Raw genomic sequence first — 17038 nt, forward strand, 5'->3', positions numbered from 1 at the left:
ACTGAAGCTAACAGAGGGTTTAATAGAACAGGACTTGACGGTGGAAACAGACACCAGGCATTAGACAGGTGTGTGCCAACTGAAGCTAACAGAAGGAGTGGAAACAGGCACCAGACTGCAATGCCATAGGATGACCAAGGAGAGCAAACTATTTGCTAGATTTGGTAAGTGGGAGATGAGAAGCTTCCAGTTTCAGAGAACCAAAGGGGAAGTGGTAATGAAAGTCAAGGGACAAACAAGAGATTGGCGACGGCAGCTGGCATGGGCATTTCTAAGAAGTTACAGAAGAGAGGGCAGCAGAAACGAGATAACACCAGGCACGAGAGGCGATCACATTTATAGGTGGAAAGCAAAGCAGTGGGCTGGGAAGGCCAACAGCCAAGCAGTGGAAGAGGAGTAAATGCTGGAGAACCAATAATCAAAATAGAATATTTAATTAGAACCTATTCTTTACAGGCACCGGGCAGAGGTATCCAGTTCCCTTCACATGTATGAATCCTTAATGTTCCCAATACACTATGGCAACAGGTGCCAATGAAAAAAAGCCATAGCTTGAAGAAAAGCCATAGCTCCAATTTGGGATTTGTTACCCCAAAAAGGGGAACAGGCTTCTGGCCCATTTCCTGCTGTTGAGTTTTTGTTTGTTTGTTTGTTTGTTTGTTTAACTGGGGGTGATGAAGGTGGCTGGAAAGAGATATGAACTGACAGGTTTTCATAAGCTGTAGACCACAGGTTCCTAATACATCCTAGACTTCAAACAGTAACTGCCAGGCTCAGCCGCACCTCTACTATTCTACCTGTAGAGCTCAGTGTAAAGAGGAAAGAAAAGATGGGAAGTGAGCTATAATGGGCTTACCACAGAAAAGATGCAACAGGATTCTATACACTATGAAAGTATGTAACTAACTGAAAACAAAAAATACATGAAATATTCTCAAAACAAAACATACCAAAAATCAGCTTCAGATAACCAGTGTGAGCTAGGTGTGGTGGAACCTGTAATCCTAACACTCAAGGGGCTGAGGTAGAAGTATGTCAAGTTTGAGCCAGCCTGGGCTGCAGAGTGAGACCTTGTCTCAAAATGAAAAAAAAAAGGTAGATAAATAAATACATAAAGAGACGTAAATTAAAACCAATGTAAAGCATGACTCTTGCCATAGGAAAAAAATGAGCTAATTATAGATGTTAAGTCTTCCTTTCTTCCCTCTTCCATCATCAAACCAGGGTCTAGGCTGGTCAAGGTTTTCATGGTTTCTTTAAAAACAGTCATTACTGTGATGAAGGGCCAGATTTTCTATTGGGTCTTTCACTGCAAACCAAGAGTAACCATTTGCTCGGCTAAACGTGTAATTACACATACAACTCCAAAACAGAAACGGAGATGTCTGGATTGGAATAAGTTAGCTCTATGTGTCATTTCAGGTTTTTGATGAGTAAGTCTAAAAGCTGAAGGTTTGACATTTTGGGAAAGTATCTGGCCCCTGAATCATGCTCATCACCAGTCACCCGGGGTTCTTTACATCCAGTTCGCTCAGTTTAAAACAATCTGCAATGGAAAGTGTCCTCAGGGGTACATCCAATAAAGAGAGAACACCATCCCTGGTGGCCTCTAAAACACACACACACACACACACACACACACACACACACACACACACGGAGTCTTGGCCAAATAATAGAGAAGGGGACAGGCTTGTTGGAGCCACAATGGGATCTGTTTCGGAGAAAGCCAGGGAGAGAGGAAGAGGAGGGGATAGGAGAGAAGTCACTGGCTTTCATGCTACATGGAAGCTGAGACCATCACTGAACAAGGCAACGAACTCAACTTCGCGAGGTCAGTGGGGAGATGAAGGCAGTTGAGCGACGCCCCACGAGCTTAGAACTCGAAGGAAAAGACCACGATGAGACGCTAACAGATGATGGGTCTCCACTCTCGGGACATGCACTTTGGCATATAGAGTGTGTGAGTGCAAGTTCAGTCTGGATCTTTCCTCAAGCTTCGCTGGGGATAAGAAAGACTTCTCTCTCCTAATTTAGATCCCCGCACTACACTGAAAATATGTCGGATATCACAGTAAGATCAGCAGGGTAGACTGGGACATTTATGGTGATGGTCTGACATCATCACACAATATAAACTCCAACACTTGAATAAACTCCAGCCAACTGAATGATCTAGCAGATGCAAAATAAGGACAGATCAGAACTTTCTAGATGAATTAGGATGCGGGGCAGGGAGTGGTATTTATCTATATATCTATATCTATATCTTACTTCAGAACTTCAAAAGAGGCCTGAAAAGAAACAACTTTAATTAGCTAAAGCACCCACTCTTCCATCTTGATGCTCACACCTAGGCTGCTTCCACAGCTGTTTAAATGGATGCCTGTGTTTTCTTTAGTCTCAGTGGCAATTGACTTAATCACATTACCCTCCCGAACATGTCACAGCAGATCTATAAACTCGGGAAACAGATTCACCGATTCTTCCAGTAATGGAGTTAGAGTCAACACGTATTTCCAAGGCCAGCCGAGATGTGGTCAGTGGGGTTGGCAGTACCTTAAATGCCACCTGGATGATCTCTTCCGTGTTGGCGGGGTTGCACAGGACAGCCAGGCCGATCACATACTCTCGGAAGTCAATACTGCCGTCATTATTCTGTGAAGATAGCCATCAGTTAGGAAGGCAGTTATCGAATTAGCGCTAATCACACGAGGCGAAGCACAAGCATGCTGTGCAGCACGGCAGCATCACGCACTGGGACACTGCGAAGAGAAGTTTTCCCCGAGAAGGACAGCGAGGGAAGAACAGCCCACTGCCACTTCAGTAGAGTTATAACCAATAATAATGACAAACACTTACCCCTGAGGCCATGTAAAGTGATACACTAACACTCACTGTGGTTCCTAAGTTTGGAACTGCTTTGATGAGGACCCTTTGGGCAAACAGGGACTAAGACTTTAATCCTTAGTGGAAAGAAAGCTTTGAGTCCATGGTGCAAACGGTCCTGCCGAGATGGCCGGCACCAGAGGATTCCCAAAAGGTCCTGGAAGGTTAATAAACAACCTTTCTGTTTATTACCACAGAAAATGGAAGTGAAAGGAAAAAGGGACACTGAGGCATTAATTAAGATGCAGTCTTTAGTTTTCTGGCTGACTTTGACATAAACCAGGAGCTGATATGACAAACCCAACAACCTCTTGAGGACTTTGAGGGTTTGTGGTTCCAGAAGCACCTGTACTGTGGGGTGAGTGAAAACTAAGCCTAACTAGCAGGATAAAGACGAGGAAGGGTATCATGACGACAACAGAAAGCAAAGGATGGGGGGCTCTGACCCAGGCTGGCACACACATCAACTATCAAGAGAATGAGAGCTTACAATAAAGAGAAAATAGAATGAGGCTTGGTGGTGCCCAGTACTCAGGAGGCAGAGGCAGGTGGATCTCTGAGTTCAAGGCCAGCGTGTTCCACATAGTGAGTTCCAGGACAGCCAGGGCTACAGGGTGAAACCCTGTCTCAAATAGGGAAGCAAAAGAAGGAGAGGTAGGTTAGAACACAAGGGACAACTCAGGAGGAGAGAGCAGACACCAGAGGAAACGAGGGAGAATGAGATGGAGATGAGCAGAAAGATGGAAGAGGGAGAAGGTGAGCAGAATTCTAGAAGAATCCTAGATATGAGAATCATTTTGGTGGCACAACTCCCAAGTGACGAATCTCCCGATAAACTCCGCACCAGGGACAACAAGGCCAGAGCAACACTCAATCTCACAGATTAATAAAGGGCGCTCGGCATCATCAAGCATGGATCTTCATCTAGACACAATCAGCAGGAACGCTTGAGAGAAGGGGTGTCTGGAAAGCCCTGAGGCGGTGTGGGAGGTTCTCTGAAAGCACATTTTCTAGGGAGGTTTTCCTCCGCCTCTCAAACATCAAAAAGTCAAATCACTTTTTTCCTATTACTTTATCTTACTGCAGGGCGGAAACTAAAAAGAATAATAATCTCATTTCATGTTCCCACCAGAAAAAGCAGAAACAGAAATTTTAAGATTTCCCCCAAGTGTTAGGGTTTATTTCTAAGACAAAGGCTGAAGTCATTCATCTTCTCTATTTGCCAAGAAACCACCTTGAGAATAGCTAGACTTAAAAATTGATTTTACTGCTGTATAACTTACATCCAGCTGTTTGCACCTACATGAAGCGTCTAACCGATATCACATACTCCAGGTAGTCACTGCCACAGTGAACATCTGGAGGCCATCACCACGGAAGTGTCAAAGAAGACAGCGTATATAGGAGCACAATATACTTCTTGTGCTGACACCACTCAATTCTCCACGCACTGTACACAATGTTTCTGGCGAGTCTTAGACACAGAGGAGCTCATCTGGACCACGGCAAAATTGCCCAACATAGATAAGCTTCCTACACAGTTGACTTTCCCTGAGCAAGAATGGCATCGTGAACGACCAGTCTTCACTACACCACTGGCCCTGTGAGGAACGCAGGTCAAGCACCACGGCTCTTCTTGCAGAAACAAAAACATAACAGACCCTTCCTATGACCACTAGGAACAAGGCAATGTGCTAGCACCCAAATTTACACTAGTATATGGCGGCTAAGCAGTCTTTAGTAGACACATTTTTTGATTGATATGATCATAATATGGTAGACCCTTGACTCACATGGGAAAGAATATGCAGTTTTTCTTTCCAGTAATGTGAAGGAGGAAAAACCAGAATGGAAATTACTTGGAGAGATTGTTTTATTGGATTAATAACATACTACTGAGGCTTTAAATCAGTATAATAAACTTCAGAACGGGAGGAAATTGTAGAAACCACCAATGAAGCTGACACGTTTCATTTCAAGTTAATAAAACTCACTATTTCTATAACTGCAATTAAATTTAAATTTAATTTGATCATCAACCATTCAAACTTAAGAGTTTGACAAAGTATATTTTTAAATGGACAAAACATTATATAACAACATGCATTCTTTGAACTTTCATATTTTTGAATCGGTTTTGTCATTTTTTTTTTTTTAAAAAAATTGTTCCATAAATCTATGGCGGTTTCCTTCAAACTTCCCCAGGAAGAATTATAAACTTAATAATAGCACCTGGTCTTAAAATGTATTTCATAGCTACATGTAAATGAAGAAATAAACCTTTTTATGGAAGGTCCTAGTCATTTCTTCACATCTTTTGCCAAGCAGAGCTGAGGAATAGCCAGAGAGCTACCCTGAATCACTGCAAAAAGAAGCATGGCCAAGCTTCAGTGAGCCCTAGCTGTGGATTTTGTCCCTTTCCTGGAAGTCAGCAGCATCAGAAAAGAGTATGGGAGGAGTCACAGTGAGTCTAGTCACCCAGCACCTTTGACCTGCTGCCCTGGCTTCTAGGAGCAATGGGAAGTCCAAGTAACTCATCTTTATATTAACTGTTGAAATCTCAGGAGGAGGCCCAGGAAGACCACTCTACAGTTAGTATGGAATATCTCTACTCACTGTGTGAATAAAGAAGCTGACTATTCAAGAGCTGAACAGAATAAGGTTAGACTGGAGAGCCAAACTGAGAATGCTGGGAAGGAGAAGGAGGAGCCACAAGCACACGCAGAAAGAAGCAAGATGAACATGCCATACTGAGGAAAGGTACCTAGACATGTAGCGAAGTATAGATAAGAAATATGGATTAATTAACATGTAAGAGTTAACTAGTAACAAGCCTGAGCTATTGATGAAGCATTTGTAATTAATATTAAGTCTCCATGTGGGAAAGAAACATCCACCAACATTTCAGAACACTGGCTGCTCTTCCAGAGAACCCAGGTTCAATTCCCAGCACCTATGTGGCAGCTAACAACCATTTGTTAACTTCAGTCTATGGGGGATCTGATGCCCTCTTCTGGCCTCTTCAGGTATTGCACACACATGGTACACAGCAAAACATCCACACACATAAAAATAAATTTTAAAAAAATCTCAGGAGGAATAAATGGCCTGATTCTCAGGCATCAGTTTTTCAAGGCTGTTCTACAACTTAATGTATTTTGTCATTTAGAATCAGATTTTTTTTTAAGGATATGATTTTGAATCCATCTTACAAGGGGTTACATCCCAAGGACAGTTTTTCTTTTTCCCTTTGTTATGTTACAATTGATATAATCTTTGAGAATGAGAAATAACCAATGCTCTTAGAGTAACAGTCAAAACATCCCCATAAAATATAACCTACTGGTCTGCCTTAAGTCTCTACCCGTGATGACACATTATTCCCTGAGGAACTCTATTATTAGGACACTGTTTGTCTCACTTATCAAAACAGCCAAGGAAAGTTGTTCCAATCACTTGGGTATTCCAACTGAGAGTATATTTCTACCACATATATAATAACACTACCAATTTTACTGTACTTAAACTACCTTAATATACTTAGCATTATGTGAGCACTTTCAAACAGTAATTCTGCCATTCTTCATTAATCAATTCACATTCAGTACAGGGTCGCTATGGGCATAAAGCTTTAAAACGAAAACATATTCCTAAAGTGACCTTCAAGATGACATACACATCATGAATGATTTTTGGAAATTTCTTGCTTTTGGATACATAGCACACATGTTTTCAAAGTTATGTGCAGTTTTTGACATGTCTGTTTACAGTACAATTTCATACATTCTTCTATCACCCTCAGCTTACTGCTTTGATAGTATTCTTTAATGTTAGACACTCACTGACAATGAAGTCGAGGAATCAAAAGCCTTCGTCACAGGCCATAAGCAGTTTTCCATACAGAAACGGGTAATTTTTGCATGGGAGTTATAGGAGCTGAGACAGCGTCTCATGTAACCAAGGCTGGTCTCAAACTCACTAATCACATAGTCAAGGCTTGACTTGAGCTCCTGACCCCAGCCTTTGCCTCAAGTGTGAAGATCATAGACAGACATGTGACTCCATGACAGCAACACAGCACATTTTTTTAAAGCTGCAAATTAATACTTTCTCTCACCTTGAAAGTGAAGTTGTAAAGTTATTGAATGAAAACTAAGAAATTCAGTCACTCTTTGAGCTCTATTTTTTAATAAATTTATTTATTTATTAAAGATTTCTGTCTCCTCCCAGTCACCGCCTCCCATTTCCCTCCCCCTCCCCCAATCAAGTCCCCCTCCCTCCTCAGCCCTAAGAGCAATCAGGGTTCCCTGCCCTGTGGGAAGTCCAAGGAACCCCCACCTCCATCCAGGTCTAGTAAGGTGAGCATCCAAACTGCCTAGGCTCCCCCAAAGCCAGTACGTGCAGTAGGATCTGTTTGAGCTCTTGATTCATTGCAACAGACAAAGATTTGCCTGCTTAGGACAATCTTGAGGGTGGGCTGAGTCTTCCAGTGTTCCCAACGGTGAATGGGGTTAGTAGGATAAATTTTATATGAACATAGAAGATGGCAGAAGAGAAACTTAGGCGGCTTCCGGATGTATTTCACACACATTAGAGGAGAATCATGAAATAGGTATTCCCTGAGCTGGGGACGGAGGGAAATACTTAACGCCACTTCTATCATGCGATGACAGCCTTAACTTTTATAAGGCAGTTATGATGAAATCTGGAGCGCAAATACAAGTTCTGCATTGTCCCTTCTACAACCACAGTGTGGAAATCAAATCAGAAACATAGTCCAAGTCGTGATAGACATCTTGGCAGCTTTCTCCATTTCCTGGCTACTCTCCTGCTCCCATGTCCCATGGATTAGTGGATTGATTTTACAACAGTGAGGCTGGTAGGAACGTGAGGCTGCTGGCAGCAGCTGTCTCATGCTTATACACCCAGAGCCAGTCTAAGCAGACTATCAGACCAAGTTAAATTACAAGTTCCTTCAAGAAAGTAGATATGATCTCTGTGCTTGGCTCAGTTCAGAACTGCATGCGTGGTAGCTTATAAATACTACACGAAGGAGGTGATGGTACCCATGGTGGCCAAATGCCAACCTCTCCCAACATCACTGGGGCTTTCTGACATGAGCCCCAGACCTCTTAAGAAGCCAGCTACATTGTTTCCATGGCTACTTTATTCTAAGTTAGTGTTTATCTCAGAAGGACTCTCCAAAGTGGCCCAGGATGGAAAGAATGCACTAAACATAGCAGAGAGTGAAAAACACTGAAGACCGGGGAATGGGTGGATAAAGACTTGCAACCCAGGCTCTTCTGGGTCCTTGGTTTTGCTTGAAGTTGTAACAAACAGCTTGCACCAAATAATAAAATCAGGCAAAGTGCTATATACCAGAAAAGACACGGTTCACTCAGCAGCAGGGTGGTAGGCTCTCGCTTTTCCTAGTTTCCCTGTCTTGAAGGGAGGTGGCACCGACTCACCTGCTCGGCAGTTCTGGCAGAGACAGATTTGAAAAGCACTGGGAAGTAAGGTATAATCTACAGCGCTTAAGTCTGTCACCTAGGCATTGGCATGACCTGAAGAGCTTAAAGAGGGTTCTGAAGGCAATCACTTCATCTGGAGGAGGAGTCAGTCAGGCACTGCAAAAGGCCTCTCCCTGCAACGCTAATCTACAGCCAGGACCTCAAGCCACTGCGAGAAAAGTCAGCAACCTTTGTTGTCTATGCTGCTTCATACTCCACTTCACTGAGGGTTAATTATGTGTTTTGCCTGGTCTTTTTTTTTTTTTTCCTCCCTGCCTGTCGTTTCCAAAGATAAGCAAAGGAATTTTCCTTGCTCTTAGGTTGGGCAAGATGGGACAAGAGCTGACTAACATCCCCTGGGTGCGCCTGGTTTTGTCTGAAGTAAACATAAGAGTGATCATTTTGGCTCATTAAGACGGCTAAAGACATTCTGAACAATGGGAATACCTTTTCATTCCTCTGGTCCTTGGTTCTTTACAAACACCCAGCGCAAAGCTGCTCTGTTGGTTTCATTAGGAAGCAGCCAAAGGATGCTAGACTTTTAGGTAGGTGCCCTCTATTTTTTTTTATAAACTGATACCCCTTGATAAAACTGCCTAATCTTACATTTTTTTTGAACGTATTGCTATACAATATAGAAAGTTCTCTGGAAAGTAGACGTCTTCATAATATAAAGACCAGATGTGAAATTATGAGTAAAACAGACATTAATCTTTCCTTCTCTGCTTTCCAAGGGGAAAAACCTAGTCCCTGATGCTTTCCTGATTTATTCCAGGATGGTAAACAATGCTAATCCATTCACCAATAAGCAACAACCTTTTAAAGTCAACCGGTACTTCCTCATCATATACGCGTCTCATCTCTACAATTGCCTCTCAAAAGTCATTATACAAACTTGGAACGCTTTTTGTCCAAAATTAGTTTTAATTAAGCAGTACAGTATAGATGAATACTATATTATCAAGAAGGAATATGAAGCATTATTAAAGAGCTCCCCCCTCCCCAGGAAATGGTAGCTGTGGGTAGAATATGAGCCGTGGTGCACACAGCCAGGCGTTCGGCAGTCCTCTCTTCCATGGTGGGTCTCACCCTCTCTGTGCCCATTTCAAGAATACATGGTCAGCTGCAGCCACTCTCGGAGGGACACTTGAATCTGGCCATCCGCATCGCGGTCCAGAGACTTGAATGAGCGAAACATGGCATCCAGCCGGACCAGGCAGCTGATGAAATTGTTAAAATTCATGCTGCCATCCTCGTCGGCATAGCGGCGGACGACCATGAGGTAGAGCTGCTCGTTGAGCTGGAAGCCTGCAGCCTGCACAGCCCCGTGCAGCTGGGAGCTTCTGAGAACGCCGGAGTGGTCGCTGTCGTACTGCTTGAAGACACACTGCCATTTCTTGATGTTGTTCCACAGGTACTTAAACTCCTCAAAGCCCAGCTTCCCGGTCGTGTCGCTGTCCATGACAGCCACAATGCTCCTGCAAGTGTCAAGGCTAAAGCCGTCGGTCTTCAGATCCTTGTGCTTCGCAAGGACTTTGTTGAGAATATTCTTCAGGTCACTGGCACCCACCTCCATGTCGGGTCCAGCCAGCTGTGCAAACTGTTGCCGAAACCGCCTGACCTCCTCACTCTCTGAGGCCTCCACAGTGGTAAAATGCCGCTGCTGCGGGGGAGGCGGCTCGGGGGTATACTGAGCTGCAGCAGCCTCGCTGATAAAATTGACAATCCCGCCAATAATCCCTCCGATGTTGCCTCCGCCTCCTCCTCCTCCATGACCACCTCCTCCAAGAAGGCCTCCAAGAGCCCCCCCAAGACCCCGATCGGCCCCTTCCAGGATCGCCTTTGCCAGAAACATGCCTGCGGGTTAGCGAGCAGGTGTGAACGCTGCGAAAATCCTGGAGACGGTTTGGAGAGAGCTGCAATGGAGTCAGAGCAGTGCACAGGTGGAAGAACTGGCTTTTCTGTACCTGCTTAAAACGGTACCACACCCCAGGAGAGGGTTCATCTCCAAGTGAAGTTGCTGAGTTCCGCTGGGTCCTAGCACCAGTCATATTTCCATGGGCCTCAATGAAGTTATTTTTTCATGTTTAGATATTCCATGTTATAATGTTATTTTAAACAGGAAATATAAAACTATACATTGCTATGGCATTGTGTTCTGACTTTTGCTAGCATCCAAAACAGGACATGAATTTTCCTCACAGAAGGTAAATGATTCAAATCAACAATTTTTTTTAACCAAGGAATATTTACTGTAGGGATCAAACTGAAGAAAATTCTTGGGAATTTGACACAGATGCTGTCCTTCTTTTAATCCAGAATCCAATTCTTAAAGACAACTTGGTGGCGGGGGGGGGGGTCTTCTTCAGTCAAAGTCTCCAGATCCTACCCTCAGAAATTAATTTTGTCTGGAGGTCAGCTATAGGGTCCCTAATTACTATTTTTGGGACCTCTTGGAGGCTAACACTTATACAAGCTATGCTATATATGCATATGCCTCTGTGGAATCTGTGGTGCTGGAGTCAGACATCTGTGATTACCTGTCAGAGGTGAATTCATCCTCCACAAGAGCAGAATGTGTGTGTGTCGTAGCCCACAGTGTAAACTCTTATTTAAAGTTTGAAGGAATTCGCCAGTGAAGCCATATGCCTCGGCCTTTCTTTGTAAAGAAGTTACTGACTTGGGTCCAAACTTAACTCCTTTAGGGTTAGAGGGATGGCTCAGCAGTTGAAAGCAAGTACTGTTCCTGCAGAGAACCAAGTTTGGTTCCCATCACCCATATCAGGCAACAATGTCCTTTAACTCCAGTTTCTGGGGATCTGATGCCCCTTTCTGGCCTCAGTGGGTATTGCAGGCATATATATATAAACACACACACACAGTTACAGATCAAATAAAACCTTTTTTTTTTTTTTTTGGCTGCTTCATTGAGTCATTAAAAGAAAAGGAACCTTAGGTCTTTAGAGGTTTTTCTGAGTCTGCAGATTCAGTCATGGCACGCCAAGTATTTCTAAGAATGACTCTACGTTGTCTAAGTTATCCAGATGGGTGGCACACGGTTGCTCTTGCACTAATTGCTATTTCTGTAAAATTAGCACTTACGATTCTCCTCCCATTTCCACTAATTTGTCTGGCTTCCTTGTCTGTTTTCTTTCTCCAGTATTACATTGGTGAGATTCAAGTATATATTTCTAACAAGCATTTTCAGGAGTCAGTGTGTGGTAGGTGGGTCTCAGACAACACTCTGAGACAGCCCACCTTCGATAGGCTACATCTGAACTCACGTCCTCCATGGAGCTTTGAGAGTTCCACTGGTGAATTCAGAGAAAGATGGCTAGGACTTAATGGTTAAACTATTGTATCGCTTAACGACCAAGGAGATAGTTCAGTCAGTAAAGTGTGGAGAAACCATGTAAAAACCCAGGTGCCACAGCACACACCTGCCATCCAGCTCTGGGGAGGGAGGTACTGACAACAGGATCCCTGGGCCTGCTGGTCAACCAGTCTGGCCGAATCAGTAAGTTTCAGGTTCAGTGAGAGACATTGTCTCAAATGGTAAAGTAGAGGGTAAACTAAGGAAGACACCAACATCAACCTCTGGCCTCACAGAGTCGTTACAGTCACAGTTACACACACACACACACACGCACACACACGCACACACACACACACACACACACACACAGCATGACTATTTTATTACTTAGTAATTATTTTATTACTTATTTCAAATCTGAGAAATGATAATCAGAGTATCTTCACTGCCTGCTTCACCATGGCTCAATCCAATTTTGTCTGTATTGGGTCAAGGGCTAGGCGGTTAGGATGCAAAGGTAAATAAGATAGGACTGTCGTGCTCAAAGTCAAGAAGATCACAGGACTGACCCTAAGTGTAAGCTTGTGTCCATTTGCATATTTCTATTACTAATACTAAACAATTAAGATTTCATAGATCATAGTTTGGTGTTAAGATTTCATTAAATTCTCCTGGAAGATAAAAACATATTCTAAATAAAGGAAAACTCAGAAAAGGTACCACGTTCTGAAGATGATTCAGGTGATGGGCTTTATACTGCATTAGCAAACTAGCAAAGCTGCCCAAAGAAAGTCAAGGATCCCACTGAGACAAAGGAAAGATAGCGCGTACGCCTGACTATGGGTGGAGTCACCTCCCCATGGACGATGATACAAAGGGACAGCATAGCAGCCACACAGGGAAGCAGGGGATGCGGGGTATTCGGGAGGTAGTCCACAGCACAGAGTGATGAGAGTCTGCTCAGATGCGTGGAAACGATGAGAGAGCAGCAAGTCAGAGCGGGACTGAAAAGGATTGGGGACTCCTGTGTAAGAGGGTTCACCTCACAGGTTACTGCAGAACCAGCACAGCTCAGAGTGGAGTCACAGTGAGAACAGGTGTGAAACTACCGTGAATGCACAGTTCTAGAACAATGAGTGTGCGAGCCGCTTAGAGGAGAACGGCAGCTAGAGAATCGCAACTCTCCCTCCCTTCTGAGCCAGGAAGACCTTGAAGTCTCAATTCTGCTTCAGCTCTGGAATGTTTGGATTATGAATCTATGTCACCACACCCATCTGACATTATTATTATTTTTCTGTTTTTTTAGGTCATGGAACAATGTCTTCAAGATCCTATTTCAGCCATACCCAATAACTGGCCTTATTTCTTAGGGGCACAATGAAATTACTTGTGTGAACACTAAAGAACAAATATCCTTAACTGCGTAGGGAAATGTACACAAAAATGACGGCTTTCCTTTGAAGAGACGCACAGGGCTCACTGTGTCTCCCACAGATTTATACCTATTTATAAAGCTTCTTTTTAAGAGAGAAAAATTTTTTGTTTTTACATTTTTAATTTATGTACTTTGGTGTTTTATCTGCACACATCTTTGGACCATATGCATGCAGTGCCCATGGAGGCCAGAAGAGGGAGTCAGATCTCCTAACTGGAATTACAGTTGGGGGCCACCTGTGGGTGCTGGGATTCAACCTTGAGTCTTCCAAAAGAGCAGCCAGAGCTCTTAACCACTGAGACAACTCTCGATTTTTTTTTTTAGTGTTGCAAATTAACTCAATAGCAACTAGTATCTTATATAATGTATCTCATCTTACATGTTGTTTGGTTATTTTGCTATATTTAAAATTCCAGTCATTTATATTCAAAGGAGAAGGAGGGTATTTGGCTAAGAGTTTGTCGTAAATCATCACAGCATAACACGCTGCTGTTAGATGAAGAAGTCTTTTCTTTACTGTCCACTTAATCTTCTACAATTATTTATTAGAAACATTTATAACAACCTGAGTTGCTATCTGGGAGGAAAAACCACTTCTAAAATCTGGAAGAAAAGACAGACCAGGCTGTACCTAAAGAAAAATTATGCCCAACTTAGGAAGAAGAGTTACTGAACTTAAGAGATAAATAATGATACATGAACACAAATATATCATTTCTAATAGCACCAAGTGAAAACAACCTTAATATCTACCAACTGGTGAATAAATATTTGATACAAAGAAATACTAATCAAAACCAAAATGGAATTAACCACTGATGCATAGTACAAGGACAAATCTCAAACCATGCTAACTAAGGAACTGCATGTTGCTACATACCAGTCATGCAAAATGTCCAGAAAGCCCACATGTATGAAGCTGGGAGGCAGATTAGTAGCAGCCACCTAGGTTCTAGGAAGGAAGCATGTGACAAAAAAAATCATACAGTAAGTGGCACAAGGCATCATCTGAGCTTGACAGAAATATGCTAAAACTGATTGACAGTGAGGGTTGCAGAGTCTGGTGAATAAACCTAGGGGAAGACATACATTCCTGAAGGAAGCAAATAATAGGATTTGTAAATCACACCTTAAGAAGGTAATTGTTCTTTAAATCCACGGTAACAGTTTAACAGCAAAAAGATCACAAAATGTTTAGTTTCCATGGTGCAATTAGCCAGCTCTGTGGCCATGAGGTGGAACTTCCTCCCTTGGCCTAGCTGCTTACCACAAAATGAAGAGAATGGGTGGAACCTAAGGCCTCAAGTTCGACAGTTGTGTGTGTCTGGCTTTTTTCTTTGTTTTGGGTTTTGTTGTTGTTTGGGCATTTTCGTTTGTTTGTTTTTAGAGATAGGGTTTCTCTGTGTAGTCCTGGCTCTCCTGGAACTTGCTATGTAGACCAGGCTGGCCTCGAACTCACAGAGATGCACTGCCTCCGCCTTCTTAGTGTTAGGTTCAAAGGCATGCACCACCACCACCCAGCATGTGTCCGGATTTTCACGTCATGTAACAGTGACAGAAGCAACATTCTTCCATTCAGTTTCCTTCTGCTACCTACACCTCTTTCTGATACACACATTTAATCATCTGTACCTTAAGCCTGGTTCTTTTAACATGAAGGACATGTTACTTTACTCCTAACCTTATGTTTACATGGGGCCTCGCTTTCAAAAATATGCTGAGTACATTTCTCCTCTGAGGGAAACCTCCAGGTCACAGGAAGGGACTGAGTCTACAATGGAAGACCCCCAGTTCCCATCTCAGGTAAAGTCTTTCTATCAGGTGTGGCCTTAGCTACTGCAAGCATGATGTAGAGGAGACACTCTGAATTTGGCAATCATTTGTTGTTGAAAAGGTCACGCTGGATGAAATCAAAAGCTTTTCTAGAGTCTATGTGAGCAGGATTGATTTTTCCCCTATGCTGAACTCTCACTCTGTCCAGCATAGGGGATGAAACTGAACACAATCTTTTCCTTACAAAGCCGGCTTTTTACTTCCCTCCGCTCTTGGGGGAGGCCAGCAATTGCTCACTTGCTACAGTGCGGAGGTTTGGACTGTTTCAGCCCCTCTTCTGTTTCCTCTCCTAACCTTCCAGGCATCCAGGCACTAAGAATGTAAAAAATATGATTCTTATATCTAGATACATATTTATAATATTATAACACTCAGAAAAACACTATGATAGTTGAGATGAGAGAGACAAGTCCACCCAGGAATTGGGAAGAAATGCTCAGACAGAGGACTGCTAAACTTTCAAGACAACCGAGCAGAAAAGTTCACCTATCCCACCCAGAAGTTGTAGCCTTTTCCTTCAAATGATATCATGGAAATTACAAGGTGACTTTCATAGAGCAAAAACTGCATAGCTGGGCTCTTGTCATACAAACTATGAAACACTACATTACTTAATCAAAACTGACACAGAAGTCAAAAAGATGGGAATTTTCTAGTCTCTCTACAAACATTGAAGGTACCGGTGTCTTGACTTTCACCAGGAGTAAATCCTTGGACCACAGCACCTTGCTTCTAAAAGCAAGGGCAAGCCAGGCTGTTTGTTATTACTGGCATTCAAGACTTGCACTTGGATGCACACCAAGAACAGGGCAGATGGGAAGAAGTTGGAATAAAGAAATACATTCATTCCACAGAATGAAACAGTAATAAAAGATCTGCAGATGTTTACAACAGCCAGAAAGGCTGGTTTGCCAGAGTGCTACAGTATACATAAACCCTTCCTGAGTCATACTTAAACAAAAGACATTCTGCTGCCAGAAGAGCTCAGGGTTAAACAGCAGAAATGGAAACGTGATACTTATCAATGTTTTCTAAAGAAGTGAAATAGTAACCATGTATCCTTACTAGTCAATGGTCTGTGTACAGAATCGTATTGGTTATTAAGATTGGTTAGTAAGATACCAAGCTCATGTCGGACTAGACCCAAAGAAATAGAAATCAAGTTCTCTCACTCTTTTCCTTGTGTCTGTGAGGATTGTTGATACACTACTACTTCAAACTAGAGGAGGAGGGCTAGAGAGATAGCCCAGAGGTTAAGAACACAGGCTGTTCTTCCAGAGGACCCTGTTTTAACTCTTAGCACCCACAGGGTGGCTCACAGCCATCTGCAAGTCATCTGATGCCCTCTTCTGGCCTCTGTGTGCACCAAGCATACATGCGGGACAATGACATACACGCAGGAAGAACACCCTTATACATATTTTTTTTCCTTTTTTAGTGTAGGAGGATATTAACCAGAGGTATTTTGCAGAGGATGAAATCATCACTGCTGTTATGGTCCTGGCAAGACATAGTTATAGCTACAGAAATGACTGTCCCATAATGTTCCTGATTTAGCCAATATTATTTCTTGATCTCATTAAATGCTCTTAAGTTCCTTCACACGTGCTAGCAAATAATTTAGTACTTAATTTGAATTATTAGCAAAAAATTATTGAGACGCCAATATTCTAAATCATTGTCTCAGACTTACCTGGGCGTTCAATTAACTTTCCAATTAATCTTTGATATGAAGAATTCAGTAAATAACCATGAGTATTAAACAAGCTACATAAAAAGCCAAAGATAAAAAGAGTCTTTTTTTTGTCCCTCAAAGAGACGGGACCTTGCCAAAGGAAATGCCTCCAAACTAGTAAACAATGACAGCTCACCTTTGGAACATTTAAGTTGTCTACAATCAACTATCTGAGAGTCTAAAGAACATAATACTAATAGTATGTTTAGGAGAAAATGATAAAAATAATTGCGCAGTTTTTGTAGATTAGCCAAGAAGAAAGAGTCTTAAGGAAACTGAGAAGGGAAAAGAGGGCAAAGGCACATGGAAAGCGGCGGGGG

The 17038-nt window shown here is 42.6% G+C and overlaps 2 protein-coding genes across 2 annotated transcripts in view; both read right to left on the reverse strand.

The window, feature by feature from the left end:
• The window catches only part of Lpcat2 (lysophosphatidylcholine acyltransferase 2), a 59832-nt gene that overhangs the window by 6004 nt on the left and 36790 nt on the right, over positions 1–17038 (reverse strand). The window contains exon 12 of the mRNA XM_005369592.2: positions 2560–2658. Within this exon, the coding sequence (XP_005369649.1) occupies positions 2560–2658 (99 nt within the window). The remainder of the gene's footprint in view (positions 1–2559; positions 2659–17038) is intronic.
• Positions 9505–10254, reverse strand: Capns2 (calpain small subunit 2). Its single transcript, XM_005369591.1, has one exon. It carries the CDS (start codon positions 10252–10254, stop codon positions 9505–9507), a length of 750 nt encoding a protein of 249 aa, XP_005369648.1.

The sequence above is a fragment of the Microtus ochrogaster genome, unplaced genomic scaffold (genome assembly GCF_000317375.1).
Source record: "Microtus ochrogaster isolate Prairie Vole_2 unplaced genomic scaffold, MicOch1.0 UNK54, whole genome shotgun sequence".
In the NCBI taxonomy this organism is placed as follows: Eukaryota; Metazoa; Chordata; class Mammalia; order Rodentia; family Cricetidae; genus Microtus; species Microtus ochrogaster.